Source organism: Accipiter gentilis, chromosome 31 (genome assembly GCF_929443795.1).
Source record: "Accipiter gentilis chromosome 31, bAccGen1.1, whole genome shotgun sequence".
Classification (NCBI taxonomy): domain Eukaryota; kingdom Metazoa; phylum Chordata; class Aves; order Accipitriformes; family Accipitridae; genus Astur; species Astur gentilis.
Window position 1 is genome coordinate 3,983,705 of NC_064910.1, and position 19,372 is coordinate 4,003,076.

The 19,372-nt window shown below is 36.1% G+C and overlaps 1 protein-coding gene across 8 annotated transcripts in view; it reads right to left on the minus strand.

Moving 5' to 3' along the window:
* The window catches only part of CCDC138 (coiled-coil domain containing 138), a 52,755-nt gene that overhangs the window by 15,558 nt on the left and 17,825 nt on the right, over positions 1–19,372 (minus strand). For all 8 annotated transcript variants that reach the window (XM_049834343.1, XM_049834342.1, XM_049834344.1 and 5 more), the window contains exon 13: positions 14,389–14,565. In XM_049834343.1, the coding sequence (XP_049690300.1) occupies positions 14,389–14,565 (177 nt within the window). The remainder of the gene's footprint in view (positions 1–14,388; positions 14,566–19,372) is intronic.

Below are 19,372 nucleotides of genomic sequence, written 5' to 3' on the forward strand. Positions count from 1 at the left end.
AAATGACCCAGTGCCGCCCCCGCAACGCTGAGTACATCTTATCACGCACTGTACTATACAGTGAAGTCAGCAAGATTTGTGGGCCTTTGCTGGTTTACACCGCAGGTGAAAAGACCAAGAACAGCAAATGCCTTTAGTACAGACCAGAGAAGCTATGGCTACATGTAATCTTTCCTCCCTTTTCAGTGGAGGTGCTTTTTGGCAGAACTGACTTAAAATGCTGGATTCAGCAGGCAGAATCTACAAAATACATAATGGAATGTGTGGATGGAAACTATACAGATGCAGGATAACAGACTTTGGTAGTAAGGGGCCAACCTTACAGCAATAAAAAGCAAGATGACAACTGATGTACTATGAAGTTTGGAAAAGGCAGGCAGATGTTTTGTGGTTTGCACAGCTGAAGTGTCCTCTGTTCTTTACCCAAAGCAACACAAAACAATAATTATTCTGAGAGACATACATTATCAAGGCAATAAATGGTTATAAATTAATTTATTTTTCTGTTTACTTCTAATTCCATGTTTCTTGCATTCTTTCTACCATGTTCAATCCACCTATGGTTTTATGCATACTGTCTGTTCACTTTTAGTACTCTTTCCAGTTACAATTTGTCATTAAAAGTTGTAATAGTAATAGATATAAAACCAGAATGAAAGTAAAGTAGAAATGTAAGCAGTAATCAGTAAAAAACATACTGAAAAAGTGGTAAGTACATAATTTTTTAATTCCCTCTTAGTAAAGATACTATTTCTCATTTTATTTTAGCTTACAGTCTTCAACTAAGGATAGAATGCTATGACTGAAGTGGTATTAAGTACCACTGGCAGCTTCTAAGACAAGAAAAATATCATGGATACTGGAATAATGAACTACAACTGCATTTCTATAAACCTGCAGATACCACAATACATTAAAAGCAAATGAATCAAAGATTGGAAGTTACAGGAGCATTCCTAAAAGGAACAAAGGGCACAGCTTCCTTAAGATGAACAATAAGGTTCATGCTGAAGAAATATATTTTATACATGAGCATAAATACTTCTATAAATAAAATAGATACATATAAAGAAACCATTTGCCAGATATGTTTGAATTGACCTGAAAACGCCTCTTTATCAAATATCACAAAGGACAAGTAGAACGCTGATTTCACAGACACACAAAAAAGAGGGAGGGGGTAGGGAGAATTTATTCTCTAAGGAAAATCTAGCTTGGGAATGGGGGATTATTCTAATGTACAACTCAATAGGTAACAGAGCTGAACAAATCTGTCAGGAATCCAACAACAGAAGTCACTGCATTCTGCCCTTGGCGTGTACAAACACAGTCCTCAGGATATAGTTACTCAGGGCATATTACTTTTAATATTTAGTATTTCTCTACTTTCGCTGCAGAAGGTATTATTTTTCAGAAATTGTGACATCAAAACCTCTGGGCTATCTGTCAATTACTGTAAGCAGAAAATCCTTTGATGGGTTCACCATATGTGCTAAATTTAGTGATACATGACTGACATACACTCAAGATTCAGTGCTCTTTATTGAGCCACTGCTCTCTGACAGAACTTTGAAGTTATTAAGTACATACAGCAGTGTCTTAAACTTGGAAAAATAATTAACTCAGAATTCATTTCTAGTATGATGGTATCATGCCCTAGTGAGCCTTACTTGTTAAAATCCATGAGAAGAGGCAACAAAACTACAATCAGAAAGAGCAAATAAGCAAAGCCCAATGAGCACAATCCTACCATCTTAGGAGTACTTCATATCAAAATATTTCTATCACTTAAGAGTGTTTGAAGTAAAAATTTCTACACAAATAGCAATAAGAGATAACCTTCTCTAAAGCAAGAAAAATCTAGGATTACAAATTATGTTACCGTAAGTTTATAGAAATTCTACAGAACTACAACTTTATAAAAATTCTTCTACAATTTGTTCCTACAAATGACTACCTATTCCCAAGAAACAGAAACGGTCCTATCGATCTGCACTGCACCACTGATGAAGTCTGTTTTAATGACAAAAACTTGAAACAGTATCTCTTACTTACCAAAGATGTTTATCAGAAAGGTAAGAGAAAAGCGTAAATAAATGTGAGAACACTGACATTCAAGAAGTAAATTGAGAATGTTTTTCTTCTGTCTATTGCCTGTTAAAACAACAAATGGCTTTAGAAACCTCTCATTTAACATGACTTCTGACTCAGCTGGACTCTGATTCAGGGGAGATCTGAAGGCAATAAGACTGCTGGGATGAAGAGGGCGGACCTACAATTTATTCCTATAAATATCATTAAATAGCCATAAAATGCTTTACATTCTTTTTCTGCAGGGATTAACAAATACTGTATTCGGCTGACCTGGACATTTCTTTGCTACCTTGCTCTTACTGGTGCCTTAAAAATATTTCATTTAAAAAAAATTATATATATATATATACAAACACATAAATATGTATGCTGTAAGAATGTTTCGACTGTGAAGTTTACAAACCAACATAAAAGATAGGCATTACTTTTAAGACAGAAGGATTTTTACTATAAAACAGAAAAGCCAAAGTAGAAATAATTTCTAAAAGTTCGCAAAGTTCAATTATGTGAAAGTAAACTGATAAAGGCACACGTTTAAATGGACTTTCTGTACACTGCTTATATATTCGCTTCAGAGAAGCTTTTGCAGAATATATTCTAAGTAATCAGAAAATGTACAAAACAAGCACATAATTTAAAAGCGTGTCTAGCTGATGAACTAAAAGAATATAAGCTTCACATTTTTAAATATTTTGGTGGTTTAGATCTGCACAGATTTTGTTTTTATTAACTATTTTAGAAAAACTAAATTGGAATCCATCCTGACAGGACTTTGGCACAATTTAAAATAATCTGCAAAAGCCTCCACTGGTATCCTTAGAAATTGCAGCACGTTGTAGTTGCATTAGCTTAACTTGATTGGTAGACTGCAATGAACAATGAGCAATTTATCACTGTTGACAGAATTCATCTGAAATTTACCCTCAAAGTAATCAGTCACTCACAGCATAAAATCTCACCAGCTATAGTTATCCAGAAAACTCTGTTTTATACCTAAAGCTATGCCACCTCAGAAAATGAAGACTGTCAGGAATGCCAACTTCAAGTTCATGTTTTAACAAATTAACGATTACAGTTTTGCCTCATTTGTAATTGCATGAGGATCTGCCAGAAGAAAGAAGAACATGTGACAGCGATGCAAGTGAGTGGCGCAGCACTGTCTAGTAGCGTGGAAAAGTTAACTAACACAAAAGTTAACTACGCATCACAGCAGAAACGCTTAAAAGAAAACAGCAATATCACTTACACGTTGCTAATAACCAATTGTCTATAATACAGTCACCTGTAAGATTTGAACCATTTGCTGAATTTCACTTTTTCTCTTGTAATCAGGAGCCAGGACTGTTGAGTGCCAGTGGTTAAAGCACAGTGGAGGCAGGGTGAGGTTCTAGTCAGCATAAGGCACCACAAGTGTAGATGCCCACATGGGTGACGCCGAGTTAAGAGAGCCCACGTGGCAATTTCAGCTGGTCACCCAATACGTGCTGGCCTCAGTATGACCTGACTTCCTCTTCAGTTTGCTAGGTTGTGCAAGACATTCATGTAGACATGGGACAGGACGTATGGGAGACCAATGTCTTTCTCAAATGGCAACTGGAGGTTACACCCCCACAAAAAAATTGTAATAGAAAAGGTTAAAAAATTAGCACGAATACTTATGTCACAAGAGATGCTTGGAATGAAAAGAAGCCTACAAGGAAAACAAAAAAGATCAGAAAAGAAAGCTATGCCTTGGAGGTCAGAAACTATCTTTATAATAAAAAGGATAATATGAAAAGTCAAGCTAAGTCAGACCTCATTAAGAAAAAAAAAGTTCTCCCAGCCATTTAAGGAAAAATATAACAAAAAAGAGGTAGTGAGGTCATCTGTTGTCAGTACAAGAAAGATGGGATAGAAGCTAATAGTATTTTAGTCTTTTGGGTGCACACTTTGGCTAATATGTTGGTTTTCAGAAGAGCGCTCTATCTTTATAACAGGGACAAAAAAAAGTCCCCCAAACTCCTAATTTCCAAAGAGTCCTTTAGTCAGGGACACCAAAACAGACTTCAGGATTCTGAGAGAAACCTTGCCTCAAATTTATGACATGAGTTAAACAATTGTTGCTAACAAGTCAGGAAGCAGCACTTTGTGAAGATAGAACAGCCAATGCAATTTACATATATTGGATTTGGACAAAAAAAGGCAATCTGAACACATGCACCCTTCAGTAAGACTCTAAAGATATTTTCAGGAACTAAAGGAGACAAAAAATGAAATAAAGTGTACTACAGGTTTATCTGTAAGTATGTGTATAAGAACTATAGGTATGTTGTGTCAGCAGTCGGATAGTTTTGTTTGGTAAATAAATGCTACAGCAGTTATAACTCAGCTAGAGTTCAATACCATTTGGTAAAGCAACATGATATTAGACTGGAGAAGATGGAGGTTAGTAGGACTGGAAGGTGTGTAGTGTAAGGAATTGGCTAAAAGCAAAGCAAACCATTTTACCTTGAAAAGTGAACTTTAGTTTTAAATACTGATTTTTGCAATTGTGCTTATTTAGTGTATTAATTACTGTGGCATGAAAACAGGAGTAGTCTAATGAAATTCCATGCTGGAACTGCCCATTTAGAAGGCAACAGGTATAAAATACATGAAAACCAGAATTATCTTACTTGCTAGAATAGCAGAAGCGTAAAGACAATACGCTAAGAAATAAAAAACATTTTTCCTGGAAAATCACTGATGAGAAGCATCAGAGGATGAAAACTTTTGGTGTGCTGATTGACCTCAGTATGTCTCTGAGTAACCAACATGGTCTAACCATTAAAGTCTGATTCTAATGAGGCCTGAGAGAGAAAAAACACCATTTTACAAATAACCTAGATAGCATTATGAATTGAAACTATGCACTGTTATGTGTTACTTTGTTCAAGAAACCAGAGAAAGCCTAATGAACTACCAGAATTACTGAAAGAATCCCAACTCTCTCTTACAGGGAACACCTAAAGGAGCTTTGCTCCAACACTTTTTCTGTCCGAGCTTGCCTGCCTTGTTTCCCCCGCTCCCCTATCTCCACTCCTGTAATAAGCAGCTCAGAACTAAGCACAATGTTTCAAACACGGTGACAAACCCAAATAAGGAAGACTTTACATAAATAAATGTAACCTGGCATGACCTGTAATTCTGTAATGTCAGATTGAAAGTCAGCAGGTAAGAAAAGTCTGAACTCTGACAATGCATAGATATTACTCAAACTGCACTAATTGTACTGTCTACTTCCAAAAAAAGCTTTTATAAAATTATTTCAGTTATGACATTGCTTTAAATTTGCCTTGAAAGTTAGAGAAAAGTTGCCTAATAAGTACAGTAGCTCTGCTAGTCAAATACAAAATTAAAAAATTGTGTATTAAACCCCATTTTTTCCCAATTAAATCATACTTTGTTTTAAATTAAACCATTTTACAGAAAGCTATAAAACTGTAAACTGTTTATAAAAAAATGCAAGTTTAGTAAATATGAGCAAATAAGATCCTACTTGAATAAACTTTACTGTCCCAAAGATTTCATAAGTTAAATTGACTTGGAAAGGCATGTGTATATCCAAGTACTGGTATAAACAACTCCTTTGTACATCAAATACTTTAAAATAGTTAGCATTCACATCTACCTTCAAAATGGTATGCTGCTTACGAAGTACAGTATTACCCTGAATAAACAATGAAGCTTTCCTTACAAAGTGGCTGCTTGGCTCTACATAAGTTTATATTTAATGGCCCCTTTTATTTCTTACTTTGGAGTGGACAAGACAAGGGTCCAAAATTCAGAATGGCTAAGCGTTACGCAACTGTTACTAGAACAAGAAAGAAATAATGACAAGAAACATTTTTTTTTTGTTAGAGAGGATACTACTACTTCAGTAGAAATCAAATGACATTATTTCATTTATTTCATTTTTAAAACCTGTAAACATGCATTTCATCAAAATCAAAGTATTCAAAGTAAGCTTGCAATTAATTAACAAAAACGTGTGCAAACTTTTGGTGTACCTGCTTGCTTTCAGCAAGTATACAGGTTGGTCCTAACATTATCATAGGCTGCATTTAGCAGTTAGAGATATTTATCTGTGGTTAAAATACTAAACTAAAACATCTATTAATGCAACATAATTATTCACTGTTTTCAGAAGAATGAATAAAAAAATTACAAAGGTAAGACAGGATAATAGAGGAAGGATTTCCTTTTAAATGTTTTGTATTTCAATGTTTATCCCACATAAGCTGTAAATCACTGCTTTTGCTATAGCTTCAAATAGAGCTCCTCAGGATAATTTCACATCTGCCTTTCACACAGGTGAGGGGGAATCCTACCTTAGTACAGTATTCACAGACTTGACATTTTTACCCTTTCGGTACTGCAGAATAAGCTCATTTGAAAAGTTTCAATCCTGCAAAGCTACCAGTAAAGATAATATGCTGAAAAATACAGTTAAATTTTAATCTGTTTAAGCATACAGGCATTTTTTACTCCATACCTTCACTGCTTGTAGTCTTTACAGTCTCAAAATGCTGAGACTCAAGAAAAAATATAGAGGCGGCGTTTGGGTTTCTTTGTCAGATTCTGACCATCAACTTTTTAGAAGTACCTGTGTAACACTGTGAATTGTGGAATACCTAGTGTTAGTTATGGAAGCATTCCAACTCGAAGGAAGAGAGGGAGTGTCCATATAGGCAGTACACATAAAAAGATTCAGTTTACAAGTAAATAATCACAACTTCTTACTATGGAGAAGATCTTTTTATCTCCACTGGATTAACTTCCCTATGAGATGAGTAAATCTGGACACAGACTTGGTTATGCATGACTGTAATATTTTCTTACAAAAAAATTTAGAAGTAAGGGTCAGTGAATGTGTAAATACAGCTCACTTTTGCAGTTACTAAAAATCTTAAGTGATGTTAACATGGTTAAGAAATCATATTTAAGCCCTACCAAAATGTGCCTTAACTTACAGTAATCATAAAGTAATTTAGAGAATTTTTTTTTCAATATGGACTCATCTCAATTTATGAATAAGCACACACTAATGCAGAATATTTTCTCTGTAAAACAGAAGTAAGCTTGAAGACAAAGTAAAAGTAAGCTTTATTTAAAGCAAAGGCCAGTGCTTTGTAATGTCTAATGTGCAAGTAAGTTTTGATTTCCTTGAATGAACATAAGGTTGGGAAAGGGGAACCTACTAATCTACTTGACAGAAGTCAGCTATCACTGCAGGAAGAATTTAAGACATGCTGTCTTTGTGTAAAAGTGCAAGGGTGAAACTGAGGCAGGCAGCTCTCTGCTAATAGCAAATCTCAAATGAAGCATGAATCAGACTACAGTTCAACAATGGTATTTTTGATAGGCCACTATAAACTCACTACAACCCTTCAAACTCCTTTAACTGCTTCACAGGTAAAAAAACCACAGTAAGCTGTGTGAGAAGACAGGAACAACAGTATTCAACAAAATTGCATATGACAAGTTTTCAGCCACAGGGTGATTTAATACTAACGGTGTGATGTTCTTCAACACCCACAGAACAAATTTTCATGCTGAGGTCATGCTACTTATTACTAGATTGTTTCTGGAAAATGTTTCATGTCTGGCATCCAGGAATTCTCCTGAACAGTGTGTTGCAACTACTGTCCTAGAAACAAGATCTGTTGAGAAAAGAAAATTGTAGTCTTAGGGAGAGAACTTTGGGGTATGAAGATGCCCTGGAAGCTACTGGTGTCATACTATAACAACCTGGATGATTAAAAGTAACTATTACTTTAACTATTAAACATTAATTTTAATAGTAATTTAAATGGGAAATGGTAAGAGCTTTGTTAAGCAATAAACACATTATAAGCCATTCACCTAACCTGAAACATATCAGTGTTTAGCAGTTAACAGAATTTGCCCCCAAAATTTCAAAGGCAGTCAGAGCACTGCATTTGTGGAAATCTATCGGTGAGCTCATTCAGAGTTTATCAAGAAACTAAATCTACTTTCTGTGACAATACCATCAGAGAAGGTCTTGTTCTTACTTCTATCTTCAGACAGGTTCATAGCTTACAGATGGGACTAAAAGTCAAACATCACGGCTTGGTAGTCTGCTTTCCTTAACTAAGGTAAGGAAACCTTCAAAAGCCTTGGTACTGAAATCTTTCATCCCTGTCAAATGAGCAGAAATATATCTCTTCCCCTTTTACTCAATAGGAAGCAAGAAGGATGTCTTTATAGACCATTCATTAGTTTCAAAGACCAAAAGAAGGATCAAGCTGAATTTTATACCACTCATCTGAAGCCCCAGATTCAAAAAAAATAACACCACCATTAAAAAAAGACTGCAGGACTTGGTCCCATGATTTTGCTTTTATCAGTCAATCTTTGCAGCAAAGGAAAAATGGACATTCTCCAGAAAACAAACATGGATTGAAATCCTGGTAATGGATATGGAGAGCCAAATAAGAGATTGAAAAGGATAAACCTGAACTGGCACTCATCCCATCTGACCATGAAACAAACCCAGCACTGATGAGATAGCTACAGTGCAAATACAGCTAAACTGCTACTTCGGTGCTGTGTTCACATGTATCGGCTATCGGAAAGCACATTTAAAACAGAAGAATTAACAGGCTGAAATGTACCAATTTATTGCACCGTTACGGACATTTTTAGACAAAAATATTAGCAAAATGTAGTAAGAGAAAAGGGATAAAATATCTTTGTTGAGCTGATTTTCTACTGTCAGGTTCATAACAAGCTGTTAACTCTCCCAACTGTGGAATTTAAAAGCAATCTATTAATTCCACTGAAGATAGCAGACTAAACCAACTAGACTTCAGCTTAGGCCACTGAGCTCATCCAAAGGAAAAGAATCACTCCAGCATGCAAATGACATGAAATAGAACATAAATTATTTAAATTATATTGTTTATCCTAACAATTACCTACAACTTAATTTCAGCTACTTATTAAGTTTCTGGAGTAGGTTAAATGAAGCAAGTATTTGCTAACAGAAAGCAAACTGTTAGGTAAGGACTCACTCAGCTGCAAAGTTTCTTTCCTCAAATGTAGCAACAGTAAAAATAGTGAAGAGAATCCACAGAATTACTGGAAGATGGGGAAAGAAAAAAAAACAACCAAACAACCCCCCCCCCCCCAAAACTATTACAGCATGAAAGTAAGCTGAAACTGAAGTTCTTGTGACACAAAGAAAACTCCCTGAAACTACTGCATAACATCTCTAGCAGCTCCTCTCACTTAGGCCCTAAAGAGCTGGCCAAAACTAACCTCAACTTTTTTCACCCCTGACATTTAAAGTCAGCTTTTGTTCCCACTAGGAATGTTTTGGTATATTAAAAGAACAGTAATCAGTATAACATCTTACCCTCCTCTTTAGCCTTCAACATTTTTGTAAAAGTGGTGAGGCAAACAAGATTGGCATATATAGATATATTCTGTATCTGTGACATACTGTTACAGTTCCAAAAACATTAATGACTGGGACAAAACAGTGAGATGATTTTTGGCTGGCAGCATACTTCAGAATTATACAATGGCATGAAAACTCACTGATGTCTGGGAAATGCCAGTGCAGCTGGAACACTATCCAAGTTCTGATACCTAAAACATAATGTAGTCTGGCGACATGTATGCGATTTGAGATTCCAATTTGATAAACATGCATAACTTGAATTCTTCCAAGAAATAATGTGACTGTATTGCATACTACAAGGTGGGCTCTGGAGTTTTGTATGGTATGATGATGCAACTATAAGCTTCCTAAGGGTACCAAAAATCTTAATAATTTTTTTCACAGAATTCCTGTGGTGTTAAGACCACCATCTTTCTATGGCCTAGCTGGACAGGTACACTGGTATTGCCCACTCTTGTACAGAATACATGTCAACTCAGACAAATTTTTCATGAAGCTGTGGACCTCAAGCTTTTCTTTTCTTTTTTTTTTTTTTTTTTTTAATAGTTTTAAATGAGCTTGCAGCTGGTTTAAGAGATCTACTAGACTGGCATCATTCCTGTGGAATGTGGTAAGCTTTCACTAATTTGCAATAAAAAAGATTAGAGTAAACCCTGATCCTAGTAGTGACCAGAAATGTTCCAACCTGGAATCTGAAGTAACATTAAGAGATAAACCAAAAAGAGCACCTTGAAGGCTGATAAACCAATCTTATGGCTCTAATGAGGAAATGATGAAAAATGGTTTTACCACTAAGAATGCAAAGACCTGTTGACACAAAGGGAGTCAAAATAAGCTGATACTCCCCTTTTGTCTTTGGAGTAGGAATGAAATGCCTAATCCCTGATTTCTGTGGTTACATTTTCCACTATTCTGTCATCTAAGTACACATTCAGATATTGCTTCAACAGTATCTTGTCATGAAGGCACGGATGGGAAAAGTAATGCAAGAGTGGAAATCCATCACGGAGCTCATTCAGAGTTTATCAAGAAACTATATCTACTTTCTGTGACAATACTATCAGAGAAGGTTATTCACTGAGACTATCTGTAATATTCACTGCTCACACTTTCTTGCTCTCATTAGACCTGGGGATTCCAAGTGAGGTTTCCTGAAAGAAAGTCTGTCACTAGAAGTCATGTAGGGGTCTTTGGTGCAGTAACCTATGCTTTTTCCTTTGTACTTCACACAACTGAGCTGTGCAGTGCAAAAAACTGACATCTGCTTCTTCCTTCAGACTGGAATGCATACGCTCACTGAAAACACAGAGGAGCTCCAAATTATCAATGAGCAAAGAGTTTCATTAGCCTTTGAATTGAAGGGGTACTGATCTTTAAACAAAGTATTTTTTATGGCTTGAACTCCAACCCTGACAGTTATCTTCATCAGCCACAGTCTTAAGGGAATGGATGTGCCCAAACATCCAAAAACATGTGCTGGCATATTGCATGCAAGGCGGCATGATACACAGAGATTTTGCCTATCAGCTGCCTCTCACCATATAGATTTTACTTCTTCCCACTGCTCTGTGAGAGTCTTTTTTTATTAAAGTTAGCCTTACCTTGACAGAAGCAAATGGTGAGTGTCAACACACATTTAAAGAATGACAGAAAAGGAGATCTTGCCAAACAAATCCTGGTTTACTGTCCTTTTTCTTTTCTTTTTTTTTAACTAGACTTATTTTAAGTGATCCTTATTGCTTTAATCTTTCCCAAATAATAGCCATGACATGCTGACTAGTGCAGAGAAAGCCCTAGAAAGAATGATGGCATCTCTGAAGTGCCAAAAAATGATGCTGCAGTTTTATTGTGAAAAAACTCTGTGTTAAACGTTATTCCCAGCCTACCAGGCAAAAAAGTGTACAGAACATTTAACATGCTATTTGGCTTTCTGGCCACGGTTTCCAGGAGGAACTGAAGAATCTCAACTTCACGCATTTTTTTCAAGTTTTGAAATGCCCTGAAGCCATTCTCTGGACCACCTTATGATCTAGCAAGCTTTCTCAGACAACTAAATCACTCTAGAATTAATTATACCTCCACCTCTGCCTGCTGATCATTCTCCTCCTTGTGAAAAAAAGTTGTAGCAGAAGGCGGCAACAATCAGAACAATAGAAGATATTGCATATGAATGCATATCCTGAGCTGGCCAGAACTGACGAACATATAATAATGAAGTCACAGGTAGACAGAGAAAAAAAGTACTAAGGAATGTTACCTTTCAGTCCTCCACCATCTCCCACTGAAATGGTGGTGTCAGGATTCTCCCAGATTCCTGATGTGAAACTCCTGAACAGGAATGGAGAGGGAGTGCATGAAAGGCTGTGTGCCAGTAAGATGCACTGCAGTAAGACTATTAATTTTAATTTGCCATTAAGGTCTTGTACATAGATAGAAAACAGATGATACCAGTGCCTCAACTGTTGCATTTGACATCATGTTTTCAGTAACTGAATGCCTTATCAGCACTGTCAATGTTGTATGAACATGCAATGGAAACTTGGATCCTGGACCCGTTGTACCAATATACTATGAAGCCAAAAGCAATAATACTGATGTCAAATCTGAAAATGAGCATACCAAAACCAAATCAGTCAATGGGCTTAAGCAGTACTGCAGACTCTCTTGTTATAATTTCTATGAACAGAAATATCTATCTTAGACTAGTAGGTACTTCCTTCATATGCAGCTTAAGTAATTTTCCTTAACATATGAGGGAAATCTAGGTTTCATTTCTGGAACACGAGGAAGATAATTTCTTACAGGGAAGAGAACCCACATGAGGACCTCAGACAGGACTGGACTCTACAGAACCATTAGCATTCTTGCTTACTATAACAAAAGGTACATGCAGTTACAGGGAGGAATAGTGCAACATTGTAGTTATTTCACATCTGATTCACATCTTTCAGCCTGGACAACTAAAATCTGAATCTGTAAAAATAGTTCACAAAAAAATTAAAACTTAAAAAAATATGTTATAGAAAAGAATATCTAGAAAAAAATAAACCACTGGCTTTTTTTCCAACTTAATTTCTAATCAGTTCAGCTCTAAAGGTAGTATTTTTGAACAAAAAATATTGGAATACTCCTACAGAGTCAGAAAATTATTGCAGCAAGTTGAAAGAATGCCTAGGATTGCATATCTTACAGGAAAAAAAAAAAGTCTAGACTTTGCTTCCTGTTGGTCAGATGCTGTCTTTTTGGGTACTATGATTCCATATTTTAGTATATGGCCAGCTACCTATGACTTCATATTTAAGGCTGCACACCAATACAGCTTTAAATTGAGCATAAATTTGTGTCTTAATCTAACAGAGAGCCCTCTGAATATTCACTGCCGCCTTCTAGTTTGTCTTTTAATGACTTTTTAATAGGAAACTTACAAAGGAATGAGAATATGATTTCCCATCAACAATACTACTTCACATTGTTAACAATTTCTTGCAAAACACTATGTATTGGAAAAGAGCAGAACATGCCTATAACTTGTGTATTGGCACTTCATTCTACCAAAGAGAAAAGCTCTGCATAAGGCTTTATATCCAGTTGCCAAGAAATAAATTCTATGTCAATTCAATTAAATGTTACTCCTCCTTCCGTGATTTCACACGTATATACATCTTCTCTGAGAAGCCACAAGGCAAACTGTGAGTGTCTCACAATATATTGCCATTATCCTTCAAACTGCAGGCATCTAGTGTATCAGAAAGACTACTGCTAGGCAGCAGAACATGTACCGTTACTGGCATTACCCAAAGTAATACCAGACACCATCCACCTTGCTTAGGTTACTTTTGTGCATACAACTATTTCTTTCCCAATTACTTTACCAATCATAGTTATGACTATTAGGAAGAATACTTTAGTGTAAAAGTGTACTAACTACATGGTCAGAAAAAGATTCTGCAAAGAAGAATAAAACTTCAGTTAAATATTTCTGCCACTTATGTCACTACAAAATGGCTTTTAACTCAATGCTGTTCCATCCCAAGTCAAACACAATTTCAATTTTTACCACTACAATGCATAGTAACAAAATACCTCCAGAATAACAATACACATTTCAAAAAATAGCAGCAGCCCCTTCCCGAACTTTTCTGTTCTAGAAGGCAGTGAGTGATTTTTATCTTTAAAAAAAAAAAAAAAAACAGACACAAGGTTTATTCAACATGGCACTGGAATGCCTGATTACCTTCATGTTCATCCAGTTGGTTATCAACTGATTCTTCGCTTGTATCACTTGGAAAAGCACTGTGACAAATGAGATTATTAAGCCACAGCACCTTAAAACTCAGCAAAACATAACCATCTCTTCTAGAAATGCCATTTCCAATTATCAGAAACTGAAAATTATTGGGGATGAGCTGTTCATTCAAACTAGAAGAAGAACTTAAATAAAGCCTATTTCTTATCTCCACCTGCTGGCAGGTTTTCATGATATGGCTTCCCTGACACAGCTTGACTTCAAAGAAAAACATCAGCAAGCTACAACACTGGAATAAACTGAAAAGCCAAACCCAAAAGAGCAACAAAAAAATTCATATCAATAAGCAAGCAAGCAACCAGGACAAAATATAAAGCATAGGTGCTGAGAGGGAGAAAAAAAGACAAGACAACTCAGAAAGAGCCAGACAATTCAGATATATGTTTTATGTCCCTAATGAATTTACATGATACAGATGAATGCTAATACTAGATTAGATTATATACACAGAAGAGTCATGCTATTTTTACATTGTACTTATGCTTGCCTCACCTGTTTTCATAATGATTTTATATTTATTTTTTTAATAACCCAAATTTACCAGATTCTGTGGTCATCTGAAGTAATCCATCAAGAGCACTGGAAAGCAGACCTCTACTGGATATTTTTAAGTGACTTAATATGACAGGCACACATTGGTATTCCAAAAATAAGGCCTTCCCTTCATCCGTCTTCAAGTCTATGCGAAGGGAATCAAACGCCTGAGCCAGGTAATCCACTGAAAGATATCAGAATACAGGCAATAAAACTTCTATAATTATAGTTCCATTAAGCAATATGTAAACACCTGTCCTGAGAGTTACTGTTGCAGATATATACTTAAAAGTTAAATGGCTTAAAATATTAAATTTTTTTTCTATTTAAAGACATCCTGTGGTTTTATTCCTCAACAATTTGTTGTGAGTGGAGAAACAGACTAAGTACAACTCATACGTTGAAGAAAAATATACAGCCCTTCCAATATTTTGCTTAAGAGGAAAGAAATTACAAGCTTGCGTAGTTTGATACAATGTTGGTTTCAGCATCTGGGAAACCTCTGCTAAAGGAGTCAAGGGCTGATTTGTCTGAATAAGAGCAATTACCTTCATGAGAGCAACTATTCCCATTCCTTTCTATAAAAAGCTGTAGTTTAAATTTCAGTGCATACATTTTATATACTCATCCATTGTGGAGTGCACTAAATTATACGAAGAATGTAGATTAAGTGAACCAATCTAATTTTCTTAATTTCTTGATGTTAAATCATTCTCAGTATCTTGGAACAGCATTGATCATCTGGAGTGCAGAAAATTAAGTACAAGGAAACGATTTATCCTGTAGCAAAAGTTTAACTGCGGTGCCATCTGCTGGATACTGACATTTTGAAGGCGATGGGATATATGTTCAAACCAATGTGCTACTTTATCACTAGATCATTAGTTCCATGTGGTCAGAGTGATAAAAATTCATACACAGTGATATTTGACATATGTTAACAACAGATCATATTTTCCATGTTATAGAAGCCAGCAGTAAAAAGCAACCATGGGAAACTGAACTGATTCATTCTAATCAAGAGAGCTCATCTGCTTAGGGTAAGTCTCTGCAATAATTTCTTTGTATTGCAATTCTTTTTGCATCATTTTTATCAAACATTTCTAGAAATGTAGGTCTCAATTATCACGCTTCACCAAATATCTTGACTGAAATAGTTCCCTCCAACAGCTGAAATACTGTGTTTGCTCATTAATGATGTCAGGGTGGTCTTCCACCATGTTTAAATCCTGTGTTTACTGTAAATACTCACAATATAAATACTGCACAGGTCAGTTAAGCATGAAGACATACTAATCTGCTTAGCCATCTAATCCAGAATGATGACTTCCATGAACAAGAACATTGTTCATTATCTATGGATTTAAAATCTTTGGCATCCCTGTTTAGTGTCAATCAGGGTACCAGAGATTGCAGCAATTTTGTGATGTGGATCTCTGCTGTCTAAGAAATGGCCCAAAATTCATAACATATTTCATGCAAGGGCTGAAAAAAATCAGATGGCAAAGAAGACATCTGGTTCTGACATTCTGGCATGGTTTTTCAGGATTACCTTGAAAATTAACATCTCTGTAACCTGTCTCCATCTCTTTGTGTTACTAGCAGAAGGGATGCATTACTAGTAAAGACATTGTAAAATACAAACCATTCTGAGAACAAAAGATAGCAAAAATAGAACGATGGAATATTTTAGGTCAGAATCTAGTCGAACCCTCCTGCCCAAAGCAGGACCATCTCTGAAGTTAGGTTACATTGCTCAGTTGTAACCCCACTGAACTATTATTTGCTATCAAAATGATCTGTGTTTTTAAAATGTATTTGAAAAGGGAAAAATAAGTCGTTATCACAAAGAGCTGAAAAAGGATTATAGATATGTTCATTCTTATGCTATCCTTGTAAAACTTATTCTTGCAGAAAACCCCGGTTATCCAGCACCACAGTACACGAGTTGCTGCAGGTAGCACCTGCTCTTAATGGTATATAATTTGTGTTTTCTGCCTGACTGCCATAAAAAGGATCTGCAACACCTCTTGTTCCCTATTTCTCTTGAAGAGAGAAAAGGTTTCATAACTGAAGGCAGCAGTTAACAAATCAGTGGAGAGAACAGTTACTCTACTCTTGAGAGATATATTTTCCACAGTTTTTTCTCACTCTGTCCAGACACAATCTGATTCTTGTTAACTTGTAGTGTCTGCTTTGAAACTTTTACCTTCTCCCTCTCCCATGAGGCAGGGAAGACCCAGTTTCCTCTATTTCTTTGCCAACACAAAATTATATAGGTTTTAAGTAGAGAATTCTACTTTACACTACTATTATACATATCTGCTAGTATGAAAAGTGGGAGGATCCTGGAAACAAAGTGGAAATAGAAAATAATCACAATGAAAGGAAAGAGTCATTCACCCTCTGATGCCCCCCTACACAACCCCCCTGATTCTTTTTGCTTAACAAAAGGCAGAAGCGTGAGCTGAAAATGATGTAGCTGTTTTAGATACAATAAATCCCTAACAGGCATTGAAGGCTGTCTGGACTATATTACTTAAGAGGATATTTGAATTTTTTTCTTCCTCTCCAAGAAATAAATACACAAAAAAAATCAAGTCTTTATATAGTCAGAAGCTCAACTTGATAATATGTGGCAATTATATTGCATTTAGGATTCAGAGGGGACCTATCAACTCTGCTGCTTTTATGCTGATGGACTCTTTTTGCATAGGTGAACAAAACTGCTTCATAACAATCATTGAAGCCATTATTGAATTAATACAATTAAGTCAGAAGAGAAAGCTAATAATAGAAGTCAAAATAAGACATTCTTTTGAATTATTCATCAAATCTGCAGATTTATGAATTAAGAACCTTCAAGCATAATTCAGATTACATACTACTGTTGAAGTGTTCAAAGAAGACATATATATATTACAAATAGGTAAGAATTTGTTTAAATGACCAAAGTTAATCTGTAAGTTAATTTTAAATATCTCTATAAATCACATTGAATGAAGGTGTTTCTTCTCTGGGTTCTGACAGAAAAGTGTACACCAATCTCTATGTCAAAAGGATAAGGAAGTAAAGCATTAAAAATCTGAGTTTGTGCCTCTTCTCATAGTGTGCTAAACACTCAGAGCTCACAGGAAACAGTCCATTTTTGTCATCACTTTAAAGAAAATGTCTTTTAAGTCCATATCAGTTTTCAAAGAAGGCTCTACTGAGAAGATTTGCCACAGCATCTTGAAAACTGCACAAGTGGAGTAACCTGTCATGATCTGAAGGTGAAGTCATTATTTTCACAGCTGTGTTATCTCCTGATTTGACCTTCTTTGCTTTTGCCTTGTTAACAAAGTACATTACTATACTACATCAACATAGGAATTCTGAAGATTTTGGATAAAAAGGCCACTTTTTATGCTAGACAGGTGGCTTTGAAGTCTAAAACATTTTTATGCAGACAGAACATGGTGCCTTTGTAAATTAATCTATTTAACAGTGAAATCCGAATGGACAATCATATCAAGAACTGACAATTTCATAAAGTAGCATTTTTCAATGTTGATAATGTTTTATGAATAGCCATTTGCAGTGCCAGACTTGGTAGGAGAAGAGGGGAGCAGCAGATGGGTAAGGGCTGGAGTATGAACTGTATACTAAACTTAGACCAACGGACAAAACAATTTCAGGACATATATTGTATCACAATTCAATCTAACAATTATAATCCACTACTGTCCTGGTTTTGGCTGGGCTAGAGTTAATTTTCTTCCTAGTAGCTGGTACAGTGCTGTGGTTTGGATTTAGTATGAGAATAATGTTGATAACTGATGTTTTAGTTGTTGCTTATTCCAAGTCAAAGATTTTTCAGTTTCCCATGCTTTGTGAGTGAAGAGGTGCACAAGAAGCTGTGAGGGGGCATAGCCAGGACAGCTGATGCAAACTAGCCAAAGGGATATTCCATACCATAGGACATCATGGTCAGTATATAAACTAGGTGGAGTTGGCTGGGAGGGGCTGATCACTGCTTGGGGACTGGCTGGGCATTGGTCACCAGGTGGTGAGCAACTGCATTGTGCACCGCTTCTCTTTCTTGGGTTTTATTTTTCTCTTTTTGTTATCTTCTTTTTCATTACTATTATTATTATAATATTTTATTTCAATTACTAAACTGTTCTTATCCCAACCCACAAGTTTTACTTTTCTTTTTTTCCTATTCTCCTCCTCATCCCACTAAGGAGGGGCAGGGAGGAGTGAGTGAGCAGCTGCATGGTGGTTAGTTGCCAGCTAGGGTTAAACCACAACTACACAAGTGGCTTTCTTTATGTGACTACAGATACATCAGAAATACCTATGAACATCAGATTTACCTATAAAGATAAATGCAGTAAAGTTGTAACTATGTCAGAAAAGAAACACTTGACACCGCAGCTGATCAGCCTTTCAAGGGATAGGTAAACAACCTACTAGTTTAAACAGGACAGTGAAATACTAGAACTGTGCGAAATCTGCTACTTAATTCAGTTTCCAAAGAGTGTCCTGGTTTTGGCTGGGATAGAGATAATTTTCTTTATAGTAGCTGGTATAGTGTTATGTTTTGGGTTCAGTATGAGAAGAATGTTGATAACACACTGATGTTTTCAGTTGCTGTTAAGTGGTATTTATACCAAGTCAAGGATTTTTCGGCTTCTCCTGCCCAGCCAGCAAGAAGGCTGGAGGGGCACAAGAATTTGGGAGGGGACTGCGGACCCAAACTGGCCAAAGGAATATTCCATACCATGTGACATCGTGCCCAGTATATAAACAGGGGGGAGTTGGCCTGGGGGGATCGCTGCTCGGGAACTAACTGGGCATAGGTCGGCAAGTGGTGAGCGATTGCATTGTGCATCACTTGTTTTGTATATTCCAATTCTTTTATTCTTGTATTTTTTTAATTGTATTATTATCATTTTTATTTTCTTTCTTTTTGTTCTGTTAAACTGTTCTCATGTCAACCCACAAGT